Source organism: Carya illinoinensis, chromosome 8 (assembly GCF_018687715.1).
Source record: "Carya illinoinensis cultivar Pawnee chromosome 8, C.illinoinensisPawnee_v1, whole genome shotgun sequence".
In the NCBI taxonomy this organism is placed as follows: Eukaryota; Viridiplantae; Streptophyta; class Magnoliopsida; order Fagales; family Juglandaceae; genus Carya; species Carya illinoinensis.
The window spans coordinates 13,424,058-13,443,143 of record NC_056759.1 but is presented as its reverse complement, the minus strand read 5'-3'; the positions used below and the strand labels follow the sequence as shown (position 1 = coordinate 13,443,143).

At 34.8% G+C, this 19,086-nt stretch overlaps 2 protein-coding genes across 4 annotated transcripts; both read right to left on the bottom strand.

The window, feature by feature from the left end:
- Window positions 1–174: 174 nt before the first annotated feature.
- On the bottom strand, window positions 175–4,458 carry LOC122318155. The gene is made up of 3 exons (XM_043135338.1): window positions 4,116–4,458; window positions 1,070–1,179; window positions 175–694 (listed from the first exon to the last, which is right to left on the bottom strand). Exons 1-3 carry the CDS (start codon window positions 4,294–4,296, stop codon window positions 401–403), a joined length of 585 nt encoding a protein of 194 aa, XP_042991272.1. The 5' UTR covers window positions 4,297–4,458; the 3' UTR covers window positions 175–400.
- Window positions 4,459–15,458: 11,000 nt separating this feature from the next.
- On the bottom strand, window positions 15,459–19,086 carry LOC122274755 (membrane-anchored ubiquitin-fold protein 3-like). 3 transcript variants are annotated; one of them, XM_043083775.1, is made up of 5 exons: window positions 18,925–19,081; window positions 18,275–18,438; window positions 17,703–17,929; window positions 16,769–16,939; window positions 15,459–15,727 (listed from the first exon to the last, which is right to left on the bottom strand). In XM_043083775.1, exons 3-5 carry the CDS (start codon window positions 17,833–17,835, stop codon window positions 15,678–15,680), a joined length of 354 nt encoding a protein of 117 aa, XP_042939709.1. In that variant the 5' UTR covers window positions 17,836–17,929; window positions 18,275–18,438; window positions 18,925–19,081; the 3' UTR covers window positions 15,459–15,677. The 3 variants fall into 3 exon arrangements, with proteins under 3 accessions (XP_042939709.1, XP_042939708.1, XP_042939710.1); XM_043083774.1 differs by having other exon boundaries at window positions 18,275–18,418; XM_043083776.1 differs by lacking the exon at window positions 18,275–18,438 and having other exon boundaries at window positions 18,925–19,086.

Genomic DNA, 19,086 nt, shown 5'->3' with positions numbered 1-19,086 from the left:
CACAGAAAGTTGTCAATTTTATAGAACGATATTGGTATGATCCCGTTTAATACATGGGCAAACATGTTTTGTGATAGAATTATGTTATATATTACGTTCGAATCTTACTTTCCCAGCACGAGGACTGCTCTAAACTGAACACAGATCGATTAACAATTGGATACAAGCATGAAATGGATTAAATCGTCTAGCATGGATGATTTTATTTAAGCTGCTTTTATCATAATTAAGGATAACCAAAATTCATATACAAATTGCCAACTTCTCTATGAAATCCTAATTCTTTTCTTAAATTGTCCATTAATACAACAGTAGCTAGATTTATCCATAAACAAGGAAAAAGGAGGAGCAGCAGGGCGGATGTAGAAGAGGGCAAAGAAAAAACTCCGGATAGTTCAACTTAGTTTTTGGTTGAATTTTGAATAGTCTCCAACAGATGCTCAATTCTATACTTCATAACGGGCTGACCTGCCCGCGTCTTTTTGAACATCTTTTCCTTCGTGGCCTTCCTCCGAGCTTCAGCTTTCTCCCTTTGTTCCTTCTTTGCCTGATTAAGAGCCTCCATCTCAATCCTTGCCTTCTCTTTCTCTTCATGTTTCTTCTCATACAATTCTTTCAAACTGGGTATACTGTTATTCTTGCTGTTCTTATTCTTCGTGCTCCTTATTCTTCCATTTTCTGTTTCAATCTCATCCTGCAGTGACAGTTAGAATGGTAGTGACTTAAGAGTCCAACCTCCATGTGAAACGGCAGATCTCATAGTGAGTTGCCCTTTCTGTAACCTTTAAAAGCCAACGACCATTTTTCCTATTAAATCAGCATTCTCAAAAAGTCACAAGACAATGAAATGGTATTTAGGAACTTAAATTAGGGCCTAAACCTCAAAATCTGAAAGAATTTAAAAACAACACTAGTGTTATAGTACACAACCAATGAAATTGCAGAAATGATACGATCATCTATAAAAAAGCTTCCAATATTTGGCACTTTCTTCAGTTCTTAACCTACTGTCAACAAGAAACAAATAAAACAATCTTAACATTCAGATAAAGAAGATATCATATCACACCTCGAGGGGGTTAATACTTGAGGAAGCATCATGCTTCAGACTTTGTTGCTTCAGCAACCTTTTATACTTTTTCACGTGCTTTGCATTCTTATAGAACTCCTGCTGCTTCTCTGACAGGTAAAACAGGCACCTGTTAGTCAAAGGTTGCACCAAACCAGAAGAAAGAATCCACGAAATCTTTTGGATTCTCTTTCACAACATAACAGATGAGAGATGGTAGATGAAGCATTGTTGCTCAGAACTTATACTGCATATCGCACGACGACTTTTTTTTTTTTTTTTTGATAATTAATAAAAGATATTATTACCAAGAATAGGCATAGTCAAAGTACACAGGAAGTATACAAAAGAAACACCTACTACACTCTAAAAGCAGGTAAAAGACTAAATCAGATTCAGTACATTATCATCATCCCTTACAAAACTCCTAGCCCACAAACACAACGTAGAAAAGAGAAAATTCCTAAGTTCTCCGAGAGAGCGCTCTGTCTTCAAAGCATCTCTCATTCATTTCCAGCCATACACACCACATTAAACACATAGGAATCATTCTCCATTTGGCAACAGCACATTTCCTTGCCTCACAACCACGCCAACATGCAAGGAGATCCACAACTTCCTTAGGCATCACTGAATATAAACCTGTCCAAAACGTCATTCCTTAGGCATATCGCACAACGATTTTGTGGTCCATTCATGGATTTAGTTGCTTTTATGTATATCAAACCAACACAGCTCTTGTTTAAAACTGGTTTGCCTGTCACTTCTCGTCTTAGTTTTTGGAGACAACTATAATCATCTTCTCTGAAAATAAATTTCTGTATATTTCTGAACATATTTTTCGATATGCAAATTACAAATATTATTAGCTGGAACATGCCCATATTTCTCCAAAGGGAACAGGTATGGGTGAGCAACAACCCTCAGGTTGGTATTGGGTGGGGTTTTACGATCAAACCAAAATGGTCAACAGACAAAATCCAGCCCCTGAACCCAAATATACCAACCTAACTGATGGAACCAAGTTGAACGAATGGCATCTGATTGGTTTTGGTTTCGGTTTGATTGGCTGGCTGGGTTAGGTAATCAAGTTTCTTTCTACCCCTCAATAAAATTTTGTTTACCGATAATAATAAAAAGTTTTGTTCTACCTGCACGAGTTACCCATTTTCAGATTGTATTGGAGGGGTGGCTTTGGTAGTGGAAATGGAAGGTCTATCAATTATATGGCACAGCAGAAAACATTGGAGATCTAGAAATACAGGTCGATGCTGAAGTCTTAGAAGGTCTTGCAAACCATCCCTGAAATGTGAGCTTTTCGATCAAGAGCTCCACACTCTTCCGATGCTTTCACATATCACAGAACACCGAGCCTTATTCACTCTGCTGATGATCAAAATGGACTTTTGGGCCTCCTTGATGGCCAGTTGCTTCCTTGGAGCCTTGCTTGGCCATTTGCAAGTGCTAGTCCTATAGAGCAAAGGTTTGAGAAATGAGGGGCAAGTAGTTTAAAGTTGTTCGAGTACTGTGAGGGAATCAGCATGGAGGGAGGAAATTTATGGGGAGTGGAGGTCAGTTGGATCAAACCCATACCACTAATCCTTGTCAGCACCTTTGAATTGATGCCAACTTGTCGCTTGTTTGTAATGGACTGACATTGGTTGGTATCCTTTAAAATTGGGCACTTGAGCTATATTTGGGTCATCTTTAAGAACAGAAGAATCAAGAACATCCATGGTGTCCCCCCCTTCCTACTCAGTGCTCAAAGGTTTGTAAGTTACTGCCCGGTTTGAGAAAACAACCAATATTTGATATTATGTATATCTGTCCACAGGAGGGCAGACCAAATCATACTACGCCCAATGCAGCTCAACAAACATTTTTTTTTTTTTAAATTTTTATGTCGGGGAAACTCTCCAAGGCAGAGGGCCCTTCGGACCCACCCTTGCAGAGTAAATCCCAGTCCCGTGCACCGTACCCTCAAAAATTTCTCTACACGGAACTAGTTAAATCACTGACTTTTCACCAAGGGGTGTGGCCTTAAATGATTGTTTCCACCCATGAGGTGTTGAACCTTGGACCTTGAGGGGAGTGATACCCCAAGACCAAGGCATTAACCACTTGGGCCAACCCCTTGGGGCTAAACAGCCAATATTTGACACGGTGTATATCATGTCCAAGGGAGGCCAGACCAAATCAGACTATGTCCCATGCAGCTCAGCAAACATAACTTAAAACAGAGAGAAAAAGAATCCAAACCAGAAAACTCATTATGCAAAGTAGTAAATTGCAGTTGGGTACATTATATCAGCAAGTTTTTCAATCATAGTTTTGTAGTATCAAACTAAAAACTTACAAAAAAGTATTAAACTAAAAACTATTCCTCCAAATAAGTTCATTCGTGCCCAATATTAGGAACCCTGGATCAAACATCTATTGTACAGCTTAATTCCCTATCGAATTGAAGGCCTAGGGAGTAGGGTGTGCAAGCCACGTAAATCTTTAAAACAGGGCGGATCCAACATGAAAAAGTGATTTTTTTTTTCCACATAGGTCCCACCATTTTTTTCACAAGGCGTGCTTTGGTTTCCACGCCCTCGACCTGTATGTAACGGTAGTATCTTCCACTGTTAAACATGTTAGCCCATTTGAAAAATAGTTGTAAAGCTAAAGATATTTTTCATAGGTATTCTTTTGTATACTTCATGCGGGCCTATTTCATTCGTATGAATAAAATCTACTTATTACATATAAATAAATAAATAAATAAAAGCCAATATATTTTTCATATTCTTTGATTTCTTCATAAAAAATCCGGAAATTTAGATCGACAAACAACAATGTCAATTCCCACTACCTCTTGCCGAGCAAACAAAAAAAGCAAAAAAAAGACAAAAAAAAAAACAAAAACAAAAAGGAAAAGAAGGCAATACTAAAACACTGAAATAATATATAGACCCCAACGATTATAAAACAAAAATCTTCAAAGTACATGCACCAGATGATGACAAAATAACAAAATAAAAAATAAAGCTCATATACGTACTTATCAGAGCTGGGTTGTAGAAATTGCTCGTTGATTTAGCATTAGCAAAGGCCTCGAGCGAAAGGCCACCCCCGCCCAACCTCTTCATGTTCTTTTTCTTCCTATTGTTTTTCATTTTGATCGATTCTGCGCCGTTGATTTTCACTCTGCTTTCCTTATCTTTGGGCTTCCTACTCTTCATTGCGGCAGAGGAGTTTTGTGAAAGATAAGCGCAGAGATTGAAGGATTGGGTGAAAACAGCGAAGGAATGGGGTGAGAGAGGAAAACGGAATTGGAAACCCTAGTTTGGAATTTCGGAGGGCTATTCCACAGATTATATTACCTAGCTTTTGGTTCTTGTTAAAAAACACGACACATGACGTGGATATCCTTTCCCGTAACTGATGCTTAGTGCAAAAATAACTGTTGTACATATATAAAAAGGTCATATAAAATAAATTTATAAATTAATTTTATTTTATAAAATTTAATAAATCTGTTTTATAATTAAAATAATTCTATAATATGGCGTATAACATTAAACTATATAAATTTATAAATTTATTTTTTTTGTAATCTATTTGTAGTTAAAATATTTTCTTAATATAAATACGGTGTCATTGTTTGGTACTTGGACACATAAGTGACACTAATATCATACCCTTAAAACATCTCAACTTGTTGTGTTGGGTTATCCACTGGTAGATCAATGATTAGCAGGCTTGTTACCTGCCCTTGGCCACCTCGGCCACCACAACGGAGGGGGGTTTCTTTTTGTTCTCGCTACCCGGCATCATCTTATACAGGCGGGTGGATTGATTCACAAGTCATCCGACCATCAAAAACAAAAATTGAGAGTGAGATAGAGATAGAGATCCGCGGTGTTGGCCATGGAGACAAGGTTGTGAGTTTATCAACAGACCTATGACCAAGACGTGGCCTAGTGTTTCCCAGCAATTGTATAGAAAAAGAGGTTTATAAACGAAGAGGGTATTCATTTATGAGGACTAATCGATCGATTTCTCATCAATAATGTACTGATATCTTACTTTTTGATAAGGTGTAGGTTGATCTATTCAATGAATTTATTTAATATGACCAACTTATGTATGCACTTGCTAAGTAGGGTTATGGATTAAACAAACCAAAAATTGTTTTTGGGATCCAAAAATACAAAATATAATGGGTATTTGAGGAATAAGATTGACATGAGTTTTTATTTAAAACTCAACAAGCTCGCTAATTAACTTGTTTGCCGATTTGTTGATTGGTTCAAGCTGATTGGATTAAATAAAACTTAATCTAAACTATTTTTTTCTTTACACAAAAACTCGTAAAACTAAATTTAGAAACTGATATAGTTTTATATGATATGTCAGATTGTAAAATTATTTTTATTATAAAGTAAATCTAATATTACATGAAATCAAGTCGGTTTTTTAGCTTATTTTCGTGAAATCTCCCAGTTAAGTCCCACATTGCTCAAGCAAGACTCTAGTCCATGTCATTTGCAATCTTGTGAACAAGTTTCACTCTCTTGTGACTCTTGTTGTGACTCTTGTGAACAAGTCTAACAAATTTAAAAATTAATAATATAATTTTTATGTTAATAGTTTTTAAATTATTATTATATATATAAATTTTAATTTACGAATTAATTATATAATAACTTGGATCTAAAAAAATTATTTTTAGACCCAATTTTTTTTTAAAACTCAACGAAACATAATGTTCCTAAAGTAGGCGGGGGGAGGGGCGGATGGAGTGTTTGCTCCGCCCCCCCCCCAGCACCAGGGTGGGGTGCAAGATGGAATTCCATCCCCCTGCATATGCGGGGGCAGGGTGCGGGGAAGGGGTGCCCCAGCACCCACATATGCGGGTAGCACCCCTAATTGTCTTAAAGTTACTAAGAGCATCCCCATTCGGTTCCCCATCCCTATGTTTCCCTATTATTTGTTGAAATTTTTAGGGTTTTCCCTAAAACCAGCTCTCCATCTGGTTCCTTACAATGGGGTTCTAATTTTCAGGGTGTCCAGGAAATCTCCATCTTTGGGGACCTACTGTACATCCCCAAATCCCATTTCCGCATCCTATCCCGCGTTGTGCGAAGCCTCAACGGTTGGTGCGAAGCCTCGACGGTTTGGTTGCCCAGAAAATTACCCCTGATTTTCTGCTTGTATTTTCTTTCATGTGTTGTTTGCCTACCCTGAAAATGCATGCCATATTTTCCCCATGATACCCGTTTGGTTGCTGTGAATTTAGACTACGGTTTGGATTTATTTTTTCTAAAGCAACCCGTTTGGTTGCTGTGAAAATGTGGGTTTGTTTGGTTGGTAGGGAAATACTCCATTGATTACCCCCTTGCATTTTGATGATTGTTGCCCCTGTTTGGTTGGTGCGAAATTCAGAAAAACTTTCCTTCTGTGATTTGAAAATCTGTGACTGTTTAGGAACCCCAAAAATCATTCATGATAGAAGTTGTCAATTTTTCCTTCCTCTATTGTTTGGTTGCTGAGAAAAGGTTGATTATTTGGTTGGTTGCCCCTGTTTGTTTGGTTCCTTCCTCTACTGTTTGAGAATCCCAAAAATCATCCATGATATAAGCTGTCAATTTTTCCTTCCTCTATTGTTTGGTTGCTGAGAAAAGGTTGATTATTTGGTTGGTTGTCCCTGTTTGTTTGGTTCCTTCCTCTACTATTTGGGAACCCCGAAAATCATCCATAATAACTCACATGTATTGGATAGTCAAAATCTCCAAGAAATATTTAGTAGAATTTGATATGTGAAAAAAAAAATAATAAGACAAAAGAGTTAGTAGTTAAGATTATAAATTGAAGAGAGAAAAAAAAGTAATAAAAAAATTTTAGAGATAGGGATGGGGAATGGGATGTAGGAGGTTTTTAGAAAATAAACAAATTTTAGGGAATAATTTGATAAAATGAGTATTTGAGTTAAATTATAGGAATGAGGATGGGGAACCTAATGGGGATGCTCTAAAGACTAATAGCAATAGGTTATCATTAGCCAAGCTACTGCAAAAACTACCCAATACGAGTATGGCTATAAGACTATTGGTTCAAATTGGAAAAATCGGCCGAATGGAATGATTTGGTTCAGATCGGACCAATAGTCATATTGGTCAGTCTTAGAGTGTGGTTTTTTTTTAATTGAACTAGACCAAGACCAACCGAATGTATATATATATTTAAATATTATATATATAATATATTATTTTATATAATAGTTATATATGTTAATTATGTAATTTTCATCAAAAGGATCACCATTAACCATATATACAATGAGATTATTTAATATTAATTAACCATATATAAAATGTTAAAGATGTCACTTAATTTTAATTTTACTAATTTAATTAATTTTTTATATTAATTTTTCTATCAAAAAAGAAAAAAGAAGAAAAAAATGTTCATGGACTGAATCAGACTAAATGAACCAACTGAACTGATAGTTAACAGTCCAGTCTGGTAGAAATGATGGATTGAAACTTTTGGTCCGTAACCACTCGGACCAGACTTATTACACCATTAAATTGTACGAGCATATATTGCCCATTCAAAAAAAAAAAAAAAAAAGGTAAAGAGAATATAAGTTCAAAATGAGTCGTGCTTTAGCCATCTTATCTAATTTTATATAATCATTACAATTTTTTCAAACTTTTACATAAAATATAATAAATCATTTAAATTTTTTAAATTCTAAAATAAAAATAATATTAAAAAATAATATTTTAATAATATTTTATTTAATTTTTAACTTTTATCTTATTTTATTTTATCTGATATATATAACCAAACAATACTTTTAAGTCTTTATTAATCTTGGATAATTGAAAGAGAAATTCTTATAGTCCGATAGTCATAAGAACATGAATGCAGAGTTTCATATCAAACAGGTCATGTCTTTCACTGTGTTGGACCGATGTATGACATAAAACACTGACTCTTATAACCTTAATTGCCTTCAAATTACTGTTTTTTGGGCAGCAAATCACTGGGTTTTTTTTTTTTTTTCAGGTGTTGCCTTCAATGCATCTCCAACTTCCCCACTTTTCCACCACCCATGTCAAATGTATTTATTATTGATTTACATAACTATATATCCTTTTACTTCCTTTGTTAATTTACACTCCTAGACGCCTTTGCCTTGCTATCTTGATCACTACCTCCTCCCTCTCTCTTGAAGAGCTTGCTCATGTGAAGGTGATGGAGATCAGTAGTACTACTGGAAGAAGGATAAAGCTTTATGACCTGTTGCTAAGAATATTGGGGTAGCTTTCACTTTGGTCGCTGCAGTTCTTGTTGGTATTTCAAGGCAGACCAAGACTCTTTCTGTCACTATTGCAGAAGGCTTACCCATCTTGCACCTTCCTTTCACTACCAAGTCACACTACATGTCTGCTTTTGTGTAAGCTTTACCCAAACCTTTCCCCTCCTTGAGTATTGATCTGTTCCTTCTGTCAAAATCATCTTTCTAGCTTTCCTCCCGAACATATAAGTATGGATTCTAATTCAAGTATTTTGTTTTTTTTTTTTTTGAAGGGATTTTGTAATTTAAATTAAGACTAGTTTATACATCGAGTCTTACGCCTTATTTGGTTATACATATGAGATGAAATGAAATAAGAAATATGTAAATAATAGTAAGATAATTTGTAAATATTAGTCAAATAATTTAAGTTGAGATTTTTATGAAATTTTAGAAAATGTGAGATAAAAAGTTGAATAAAAAAGTATAAAGTTAAAAAGAGTTATAATATAATTTTTTAATATAATTTTTATTTTATGATTTGATAAAGTTGAATTGTTTTTTATATTTTTTTTGAAAGTTTGGAAAAGTTATAATGATTAGATAATGATTAGATGAATAAGTAAAAAACTTGAAATTTGAAAAATGTTGATATTTGTATGGTGTTTGAATATTGATATGAGATGAAATTGTTCCAAAGTTTTGTAAAACCAAACCAAGCCTTAGTGTCTATACATGCTTTCGTAACATTCTCTAATATAATAGTTTCGCCTCATTAAGATGCGGTTTGGATAGTAAGATGAGATGAGATGGTTTTAGATGAAAGTTGAATAAAATATTATTTTTTAATATTATTATTATTTTGAGATTTAAAAAAGTTGATTTTTTTTTATTATATTTTGTATAAAAATTTGAGAAAGTTGTAATGATGAGATAAATGAAACACCTTTACTATCTAAAATGGCCTAAAATTACTAAAGAAACCCGGCCATAGTTTTTAAACAACTATTAAAAAGGCTTCCATATATAGATTTACCTTTGAGCAATAAGTTGAAAAACATAGATAGGGACCTAACTCTTCACACCCTTTGCACGTAGGTACTTCTTAGTGTCAAATGCCATAACATGTTCATATACTGCAGGATCTGTCGTATACTCTAGAATTAATGTAACCCGAAGCTATAAATATAATTCAAAAGGAATCGTAATTCCTGTCTATTTTTCTTAATATCATTTTCTAAAGGACCCATCACAAGGACAGGCGTTACATCAAGGATAGGAGGAAGAAAGAAAATTATTTTGAAACATATCTAATATTGTAGTTTCTACTGTTTTGGGCATAACATAAGCAACCAAAACTTTTCAAATGATCATAAGAGGGTGCTTTGTTAAAAAGACGCTCATAGGGAGTCACATTACCAAGACTAGTTGACGATGTCCGATTTATCAAGTAGGTGGCGGTGAGTATGCATTCACCCCAAAAATAGAGCAGGAGATTTGCTTGGAAGTGCAAATATCATGCAACATTAAGAAGATGACAATATTTGCGTTCAGCAACACCATTTTGTTGAAGTGTTTCAACACAAGTCTTTTCATGTAAAATACCATGAGTTTAAAAAAAGGCTTGAGTTTGATGAGATAAAAATTCTTGGCCATTATCGATTCAAATGTGGTGAATATTACATTGAAATTGTGTGTGAATCATAGCAAATTTTTTTTTGAGATATTGTAAAGTTTCAGATTTGAAACGCATCAAATACACCCAAGTAACATGAGAATAATCGTCAAATAGTCAGAAAATAATGTGCTTCCGTATTGGAGGGTGTGGGATAGCCTCCCTAAATATCACAATAAATACATTTGAAAACAAATGTGCTGTTATTGGAAACTAAATTAAAAGGAAGCCGAGTATGTTTTCCTTTAGCACAAACATCACAAGGGAAGGAAGAAGAAGAACTGGACAAAAAATGAGGCATACAAGAAGGAGAGGGGTGTCCAAGCCACTGATGCCAAAGGTTAGATTGTGATGACCAGCTCACTTGTAAGGCAGTAGAGGTGAATGGCTTGAAGCAGTAAAGTCCATTACGCTCCTCAACCATTCCAATCAGCATCCTTGTGGCTAGGTCCTGAAAAACACAAAAAGTGGAAAAGAAAATAACACGACAATTGAGTGCCTTGGTAAATTTACTAACAGACAGTAGATTAAATTGAAAATCTGGCACGAAGAGAACATTGTGCCAAGTAAGAGTAGGAGACAAAGGAAGAAAGCCCATATGAGACACAGGAACAACATCACCTGTAGGTAGTCGAACAAGACTTTTGTCTTGCCGATTGCTACTGCCGTCGTCCCCTTCCTCAGCTCGAAGCCTCTGTCTGATCGTCTCGACTCTCCTTCCTCAGCTCGACGTCGGCCCCTTCCTCAGCATTTAGAAAGGTAAATTACTAAATTTACTTGATTTGAGATTTTCGATTTTATTTTCTATTTCTTAATTATTTAAGTGGCATAAAATAAATCATGTGAATCAATGAATGTTTCGATTTTTATTTAAAAAAAAAAAAAACGAAGGGGTATTTAGTGTTGCACTGTTGTAGGCCTTGGACTCTCTAAAATTTGGGAAGTAGTTTGGTGTTGATGGCGTGTTCAATGTTGCATGTTGATGCTGATGGTGTGTTCGGGTGAATTTGATATGGGATGAGATGGTAGAATTATAATGGTGAATTTGAGAACTGTGGGCACAACATTTTGCCCCCATTTTATTGCCTTCATTTGTGTAAAACATGGGCTAACGAATATCCCTCTACTTTTGAGTCTTTGGATGTGAACCATATCTTAGTGTATAACTTTTGATTTTGAATTATTATTCAAAATTTTATTATGCTAAATACATTTTTAGAATAAGTAAGTTTGGTGTTGGATTGATATTTGACAAATAAATAGATCATGTAGGTGGACCTAAAGGTTGTATACGTATTAAGGTGTATGGATGGTCATCTCCATGTTGTTTGACTAAGAGATAGATAAGGCATATGATAAGCTTGGTGTTGGACTGATATTTGACACTACCTAAATTGTTTCTTTTTATCTTGATTCCTCTCTATTGATAAATTCTACAAGCTAAGCCTTTTAGTTGAACAATACTTTCAAATGTACCGGTTTCTTGACTAATATTTGTAATCTCCATTCATGAATCTGTGATATGTGTTAGATATCAATCTCAAGATTGATGTGAAATATAATAGATGCTTTTAATGACTGAATATACTCAATCTCAAGCTAAGCCATTATAATGACTGAATACTCAATTTCAATATCCTGATTTCAACTGATTTTATCAACTAATTTCTTTTTATACTTTTCAACATGTAACAAATATGTCTAAGTAAAAACAAAATAACGTTGTTGTTGCTACACAAATTCAAGATAGTTAGACAATTGATTTTGAAGTTAATTAATTTCTACTTTGGGAAATTTGTTTGTTAATTAATTTTGAATTTAATTCTTTACATGTTAGATGGATTCCTCATCAACTCCAATTGATCTTGATAATGATGAACAAACCAGTTAACTTGGGAGAGACCCAAACACCAAAACCTTCAAGTACCCCTAATAGTACTTGTCCACTTCCTAGGAAACGGAAGGGGAAGGACCCGCCGCAATAGTTACACTTGCCACTCAAAGAGGAATGAGACTTCAACTACGCAAAACCACTTATCTGCATGTCCAAAAAATCCTCATAAACGTAGGCCTCTAGATAGATATCAATAAATATTGGTGGGTGAGGTAAGACTCGAAGAAGGGATTGGAAAGAGTGATAGTAGCGTGGTAAGGAAACTTATAACCCACAAATATAGTGAAGATGCAGTAAGGTTGGTCATTGCGAAAATGATAATTATTAATGAATTGTTATTTAGAATTGTTGAAGGACAATGATTTAGGAAGTTGGTTTTTGTTACTTGAACCAAAATTTAAAGTGTTATGCCGTGTCACAGTTGCAAAAGATTGTATAAAATTGTTTACATCTGAAAAGGCCAAACTTAAAATGTTGTTTAAAGATGGGGAGATGAGAGTTTCGTTGACTACTGATACATGCACATCGATATAAAATCTGGATTATATTTGCCTAAGTGCCCATTTCATTGATAATAATTAGAAGTTGAAGAAAAAAATCATTAATTTTTATTTAATCCCTAATCATCGAGGGGATACAATTGGAAAATATATTGACTCGTGCATCCTTGATTGGGGCATTGATAAGATATTCACTGTGACTGTTAATAATGCTAACTTAAATAATATTGCAATTTCTTACTTGAAACATTTTTTGACAAAGAATGTGTTAGGTAGGAAGTATATGCACTTGAGATGTTGTGCTTATATTTTAAATCTTGTCGTGAATGAGGGTTTAAAAGAGTGTAATGACACCATCACAATGGTTAGAAATGCGGTTAGATATATGTGCTCCTCCCGTGCTAGATTAGACAAGTTTAAGAAATGTGCAGAAAAAAAAATTTTTGATTGTAAAAAAATGTTGTATCTTTATGTGCTAACCCGATGGAATTCAACTTACATGATGTTGGATGCGGCTGAGAAATTTAAAAAGGCTTTTAAGCGGATGGAGAGTGAAGATTACAATTTTCTATCTTACTTTAATGAGGGACACATAGGGCCTCCTAGAACTGATGAGTGGGAGATAGTGTGGGTTTTTGTGAAATTTTTGAAGATGTTTTATAATGCCACTTGTTGATTTTCTAGGTCCCTTCATGTCAGGGCAAATACAAGTTTTGTGAAGATTTGCATGCTACAAAAAGAATTGGTTAGGCTGAGTCAGTTCTAATAGTTGTTTGATAAACATGATCATAAGTATGAGAACAAAATATGATAAGTATTGGGGTTCATTGGATAAAATGAACTTCTTGTTGTTGGTTGCCGTTGTGCTTGATCCTCGAAATAAGTTAGGGTTTCTCACCCGTAACTTGAAAAAAATTTATGATGAGACCTGAAGATTACATTTGGTATCTTGTGTGAGACAGTTATTATTCAACGTATACGATGAGTATAATGTTACATTTGGTTCTACCTCGAGTAGCCGAGAACATGTGCCCGCTTTGACATCTATACCTACAAGAGAAAGTGAGGACTATCAAGAGTCACAATTGTATATGGATTGGTATGAGCCAGATAACGAGATTGAATTTGTTGTTTCTAAAACAGAGGTGGACCGATATTTATCAGATGGTTGTGAGGTATTCAGTTCATCTTTTGATTTGTTAATCTGGTGGAGATAAAATGAGGTTAATTATCCTATACTTGCTAGGATTGCATGAGATTTGTTAGCCATGCCTGTTTCCACTGTTGCCTCATAATCAGCATTTAGTACATGAGGGTGTGTACTCGATTAGTTTCAGAGTTCATTAGCTCCAAAAACAGTTGAGGCACTTATTTGTATTCAGAATTGGTTGCGACATCTGTCGGTGCCAATTGATTTTCGAGAGGCCATAGATAATATGGAGAGTTTTGTAGTAGACTCTGGTAATGTATTCATTTAATATTCATTTATAATTCATTCAATATTCATTTATTTTTATAAGTTAAATTAATTTATTTCTTGATTATCCAAATTTATTAATATTTGATATTTAATCTTAATTTTTTTTCATATTTATATAGAGTTGAGAGCACAATCAGGCGTCACAACTATTAAAAATTGAAGACTCTTTTTGAATATGGAATGAAAAATTAAAGATCTAAAATTTTAATTTTAATTTGTGTTAATTGCTTGCTTATTACTTAAAACAATTTGTGTTGGTTTGTATTTGTATTAAACATATATTCATTTAGTGGACACTTTTATTGATTACTTAGTAGTTAGTAGTTAATAGTTATTAACTTATTAGATTTTAGAGTATTATTTAGTAATTACTACTTACTATTATTAGTTTCTTAAGTAGTAATTAGTTTTATTGTTTTAAACTAGTAATGAATTTTAAAAATACAAGAAGAAAAGTCAAAAATATTGTAAATATTAGCTAATAAATTCACTAGATTGAGTAAAAAAAAATCTAAAAAATAATTGAAGTGAGAAAAAACACATTCTCAAAAGGGGCCCAAACCGCCGAACCGATTGTGGACCGACTAGAATCGGTTCCGGCCGGTTCCACCCCCAATGAACGGTCGGTTTCAATCGATAAAACCATATTTTCTCGTTGTCGATTTGATGTAAAACCAAACTGGTAATCGATTTTTAGGCCTATTTCTCGCCCACCTGCGTATGTAGGTTCTCAAGTGCTAGGCGTAGTAAGGGAGTATTGGGAGGAAGAGCCCATCCATTTTTGCCCTTAGGTCTTCTCGCATGATTGTGGCCTTAGATTAGCTTTAGCTTTTGGGCCGGGTGGCCTTGATAAGCCTAGGGGTCGTCAAGCCGGACTAAACTTTTCTTATTTAGGCTTGCCTTGGGCTTTTAGCTAGGGATAAAACCCCTTAAAGCATGGAACACCATCTCGATCTTTTCTACGAAGTTTGGGCGACATGCATTACACTAAGAAATAAGTACGAGTAATTCAAGGATTGGAGTATATATGCAGGTAATAGCCAAAGGCTTGAACCAAATGCTGACGGATCAATTGAATAATTAAGAAGTTGCTTTTAACCTAACTCTTCACTACAAGTCTATAAGCATTAAATACATACAACGAATCTAATAGGCTATTGCATCAATGACTCTCACAGATGATGGTTTCACGAGACACCTCTCATGATAAATACTTCTGAAACAATATACACCCTTCATATTGGCTTTGTTCAACATTAATATCTAATCAAATGGATTCTTCTATATTAGATATTTGTGCAAAAGTAGTGTAACAGCTGTGTCTATATACCTTTTTTTTTTTAAAAATAAAAAATTAATATTTTTGTTGACATTGATTGGTTGTAAAAAGATTGTAAAAACGGTTGCACGAATATCCCTCATTCACATGTACATGGTCTCTATTGTCGTCAACAGGGATTGATGTGCTCTCTCTCTCTCTCTCTCTCTCTCTCTCTCTCTCTCTCTCTCTCTCTCATGCATTTACATTTCACAACATAACCTCATCTCGACAAAAAGAACCGTGGTAGATATTCTGATTTCAGTTAAAAGAGAATGACTACATATGAAAAACAATAGAAGCAATTACAAGAACAAAAAAGGGCAACCTGCACGAATCATAATTGCTATTTATAAGGCTACATTACACTTCCATCATCAAGGAAAGCAAAAATGTAAAACCACTGATTCAAATCTTCAACAGCATACAGAGAGTGTGCTTCGGAAATTAAAGGACGGTGCAGGAGCATGAATTCATCTTTCGCATATGCTCCTCATCTTCGCCCCCACAAAAAGCATCCAAAGGAAAAGAGACAATGCCCCCATTGAAAAAGATAAAATGAAGATAGAATGTTAGACCCATGCAGAGAAAAACTTCAGGAAAGTAGAGCTTGAATATCTCTACTTTTTTTTCTTTTTTGATCAGTAAAACAAAAACTAGAGCTTGAATATATTGAGAACACAATGTCGAAAACAGAATAAAGTTGCTCCTCTCCCTACTCTCAAGGTACACAAAAGGGCCAACTTATGTAACTAAAACGGTAACCAAATCCAAATCCTGTATATCCCTTTTCATGAAAACACTAGTTATGCATCTTTATAAATATAATTATTCATAAATGCACACCTCTAGATTTTTTGGAACAAAAAATATTAATGACTTTAGGGTAATTGACTTTGGCAGCAATTTCATTGACATTTTCTCAGCAAGAAAGTTTTTTTAAGTTCTTATACTAAGTAGAGTTTTGCGCACACACCTATATTTAAGGTGTTGGGTTTTGAAAACCAACATTCTACCGAGCGTTTAGTTGGATTTTAACCAACCAGATTCATGCAGAGGAATTGATATCCTCCTTTTTATTTTTTTATTTTAGGGGCCAATCTCATCTTTAGGGAATCTTGAAAATCATTCTCTATCAGAATAGAAAGAATTCTGAAATTTACATCCATGAAACAAGCTTATTGCAATCCCTTCAGGAATCAGAACAGCATTGGCAAAATGTATCACAATACCCGCTTCTTTCATATTGGCAATTATTTTTTCTGGCAATCGGATTAGCATGTAGATCACCATAAACCAACCAAAATCATTGAAGAAGAGTAGAAAAAAGAGACATGCAAAATTATTTTTAACAACGACTACCAAAATTGAGATTGATTTTTATTAACAGGGTTTTTAGATTAGAGTCAGACCTTCAGAGATTCTGTCAAAGGAGAAGGGATTACAAATTCCACTTTTTGGGAAAATTTCAAGACTCATGAGATTGCACGAATACAAATCCAACCCCACATGTTTAAAGAATGATAAACTGCATGTACCTGTCTTCTTTTTGGCGGCAGGAGGCTGTACCACAACATGCATGGTAATAACACCAGCAGGAAGGTCGCCAATAGTTATTCTGGAATCAGCAAGTGTTTTGTTATCCTCCAAGATTTTACCAGCATGTATGAGTTTTACATCATTAATTGCCTTTGGAGTGGTCGTTTTGTCTGCAAATACAAATTCTCTCTTAAAAAACTGAGATAAGGATATAGCACCACCATAGAGACCCTGTGAAACCAAAGCCCAGGAAAATACAGGCAGGGGATGTGCATTGGTCCACATACTGTCAGGATAAGTATTGTCTCTAAATGCCAATTCATCAATAGGCATTCCCAATTATCTTTTCTTGGTTATGGAAGCAATTGTATTGAAGTTAAATATTCATGTACTTCATTTATTTAAGGCTATGTTTGGGTAGTGAGGTAATCTCAGATGATCTGTGAATAGTAGTAAAAAAGTAATGATAAAATATTGAATAGTAGTGAATAGTAGTAAAAAGTAAGGAAAAGTAGGCGAAAAGTAATTATAAAATATTGAATAAGCTCCACTACCCAAACACAGCCTTGTAAATTAGAGGTTCCATCTCACAAAGGTGTTAACATAGATTTTGCCATCAGTTAATGCTTTAACTCAATTCAACAAAACAGATCATTATAAGAGTAATTTTCCAGCTAAATGCAATGTAAGTAGGAAAATCTAGAGACAGTATATACACCCACACAGTAAAGAGCTGAAGACTTTAATTACGTCAATCAATCACCATAAAAAACCAATTCATTTAGTTTGGGCATCGGCAATAAATCAGAGCGGATCGAGAGAAAATGTGGTTCTATACAATCTGTAGACATGAACACAAAGCAAAGACAAGAAAACACATAGATATGACATAGATGAAGTCAAGAAAGAATTAAACAGCAAAAGATGACAAACCTTGAGGCCACTCAGCAACAAGCTTTTGCTTAAGAGTTGCAACCGTCGTCGATGATGCATAAGTACTATGGCCCATATCTGTACCATCGTAAATGCGGAATTTAAGTTCGATACCCTCCTCTCCTTCACCCATAATATAGCCCTTTTCCTCCTTTGCCAAGCTTGAAAGCACAACGTAACACCAAAACAATGTTTCCACTAAATGAATCTAGTCGCTCCCTACCCACCTGAAAAACCAAAAAAATCCAACTTAATGTAATTAGGCTGCAACTCCTTTTGGCCTTGGAGGAAATGGAGGGAAAAAAATATAACTAAACAAAGAATACTCATTACAACCCTTATTTTTTCATTGCCTTAAGGTTAGGAAAACTGAATTAACTGACTCATAATCGTCGTCAACAGTCTTGGGCAGGGCTTAGTTTTTAGAATTCTCAGCATCCACAGCGGGAAATCTACTACTTCCAACTCACTTTTCTCAACTTCTCATTAGTTTTCTCGGGAACCAAACAAAGGCTATCCAGATATCAATGACTTAAAACTGCAAATTACCACATTTATTTTGTCACGCTAACCTGGGCAAATTTACAGAAACGATCCTGCACGAAAGCATGAAACAAATGCGAATCTGACTCGATGGCAATCGAACCAATCCAGCGAAGTAAGCACTTCATATGATCGAACAGCTTCCACGGCCGATAGTGCCCCAAAGAATATCTCTAGAATAATACATTTAGACCTATATTAAAATCAAGATTCGGATTCAAGAGGATCACCAAGAATTAAAGATCGATATTTTATACCGTACTCCCTAATACAATAAATCGAATCACAACCTCCTAAATAAATCTTAGAAAGATGAAAGGGACGAAGATGCAAGGCAATCTATTCCAAAGAAATTACTACGAAATCTAGTTTATATACGGACGAACGAGATAGAAATAATAGGCTAGATTTAGTTTCTAAGGAAATATAAAATGGGCAAAGAAACTATTATTTCCATTATCTAAATCTAAGAGAGATTAAAGAGAGAGCGAGAAAAAAAAAAACAGAGACTACAGTGACACCAATAAAGCTAGTATTAGATCACAAGTCGGTCGGGTTTCCAATTTCTTGCAACAGGACATGGAAAAAAAAAGGGCAAAAAAGAAAAAGATACCGCATTAATTTCCTTCATTTTCTCAGGAACCAAACGGAGAAAATGGGGGCCATTTGGAGATTATACCTGGTCAAGAAGCCATGAATTGAGGATCAGTCAGAGTTCAGAGGATTCGATTCAGTGTCTGCTACGGTTTTGGCTCAAGAGAGTCAGAGAGAGAGAGAGAGAGTACAGATCAGAGATAGATACTGAGATATGTGGGTTTGGGATATGTTTAGGTGTGGCTAC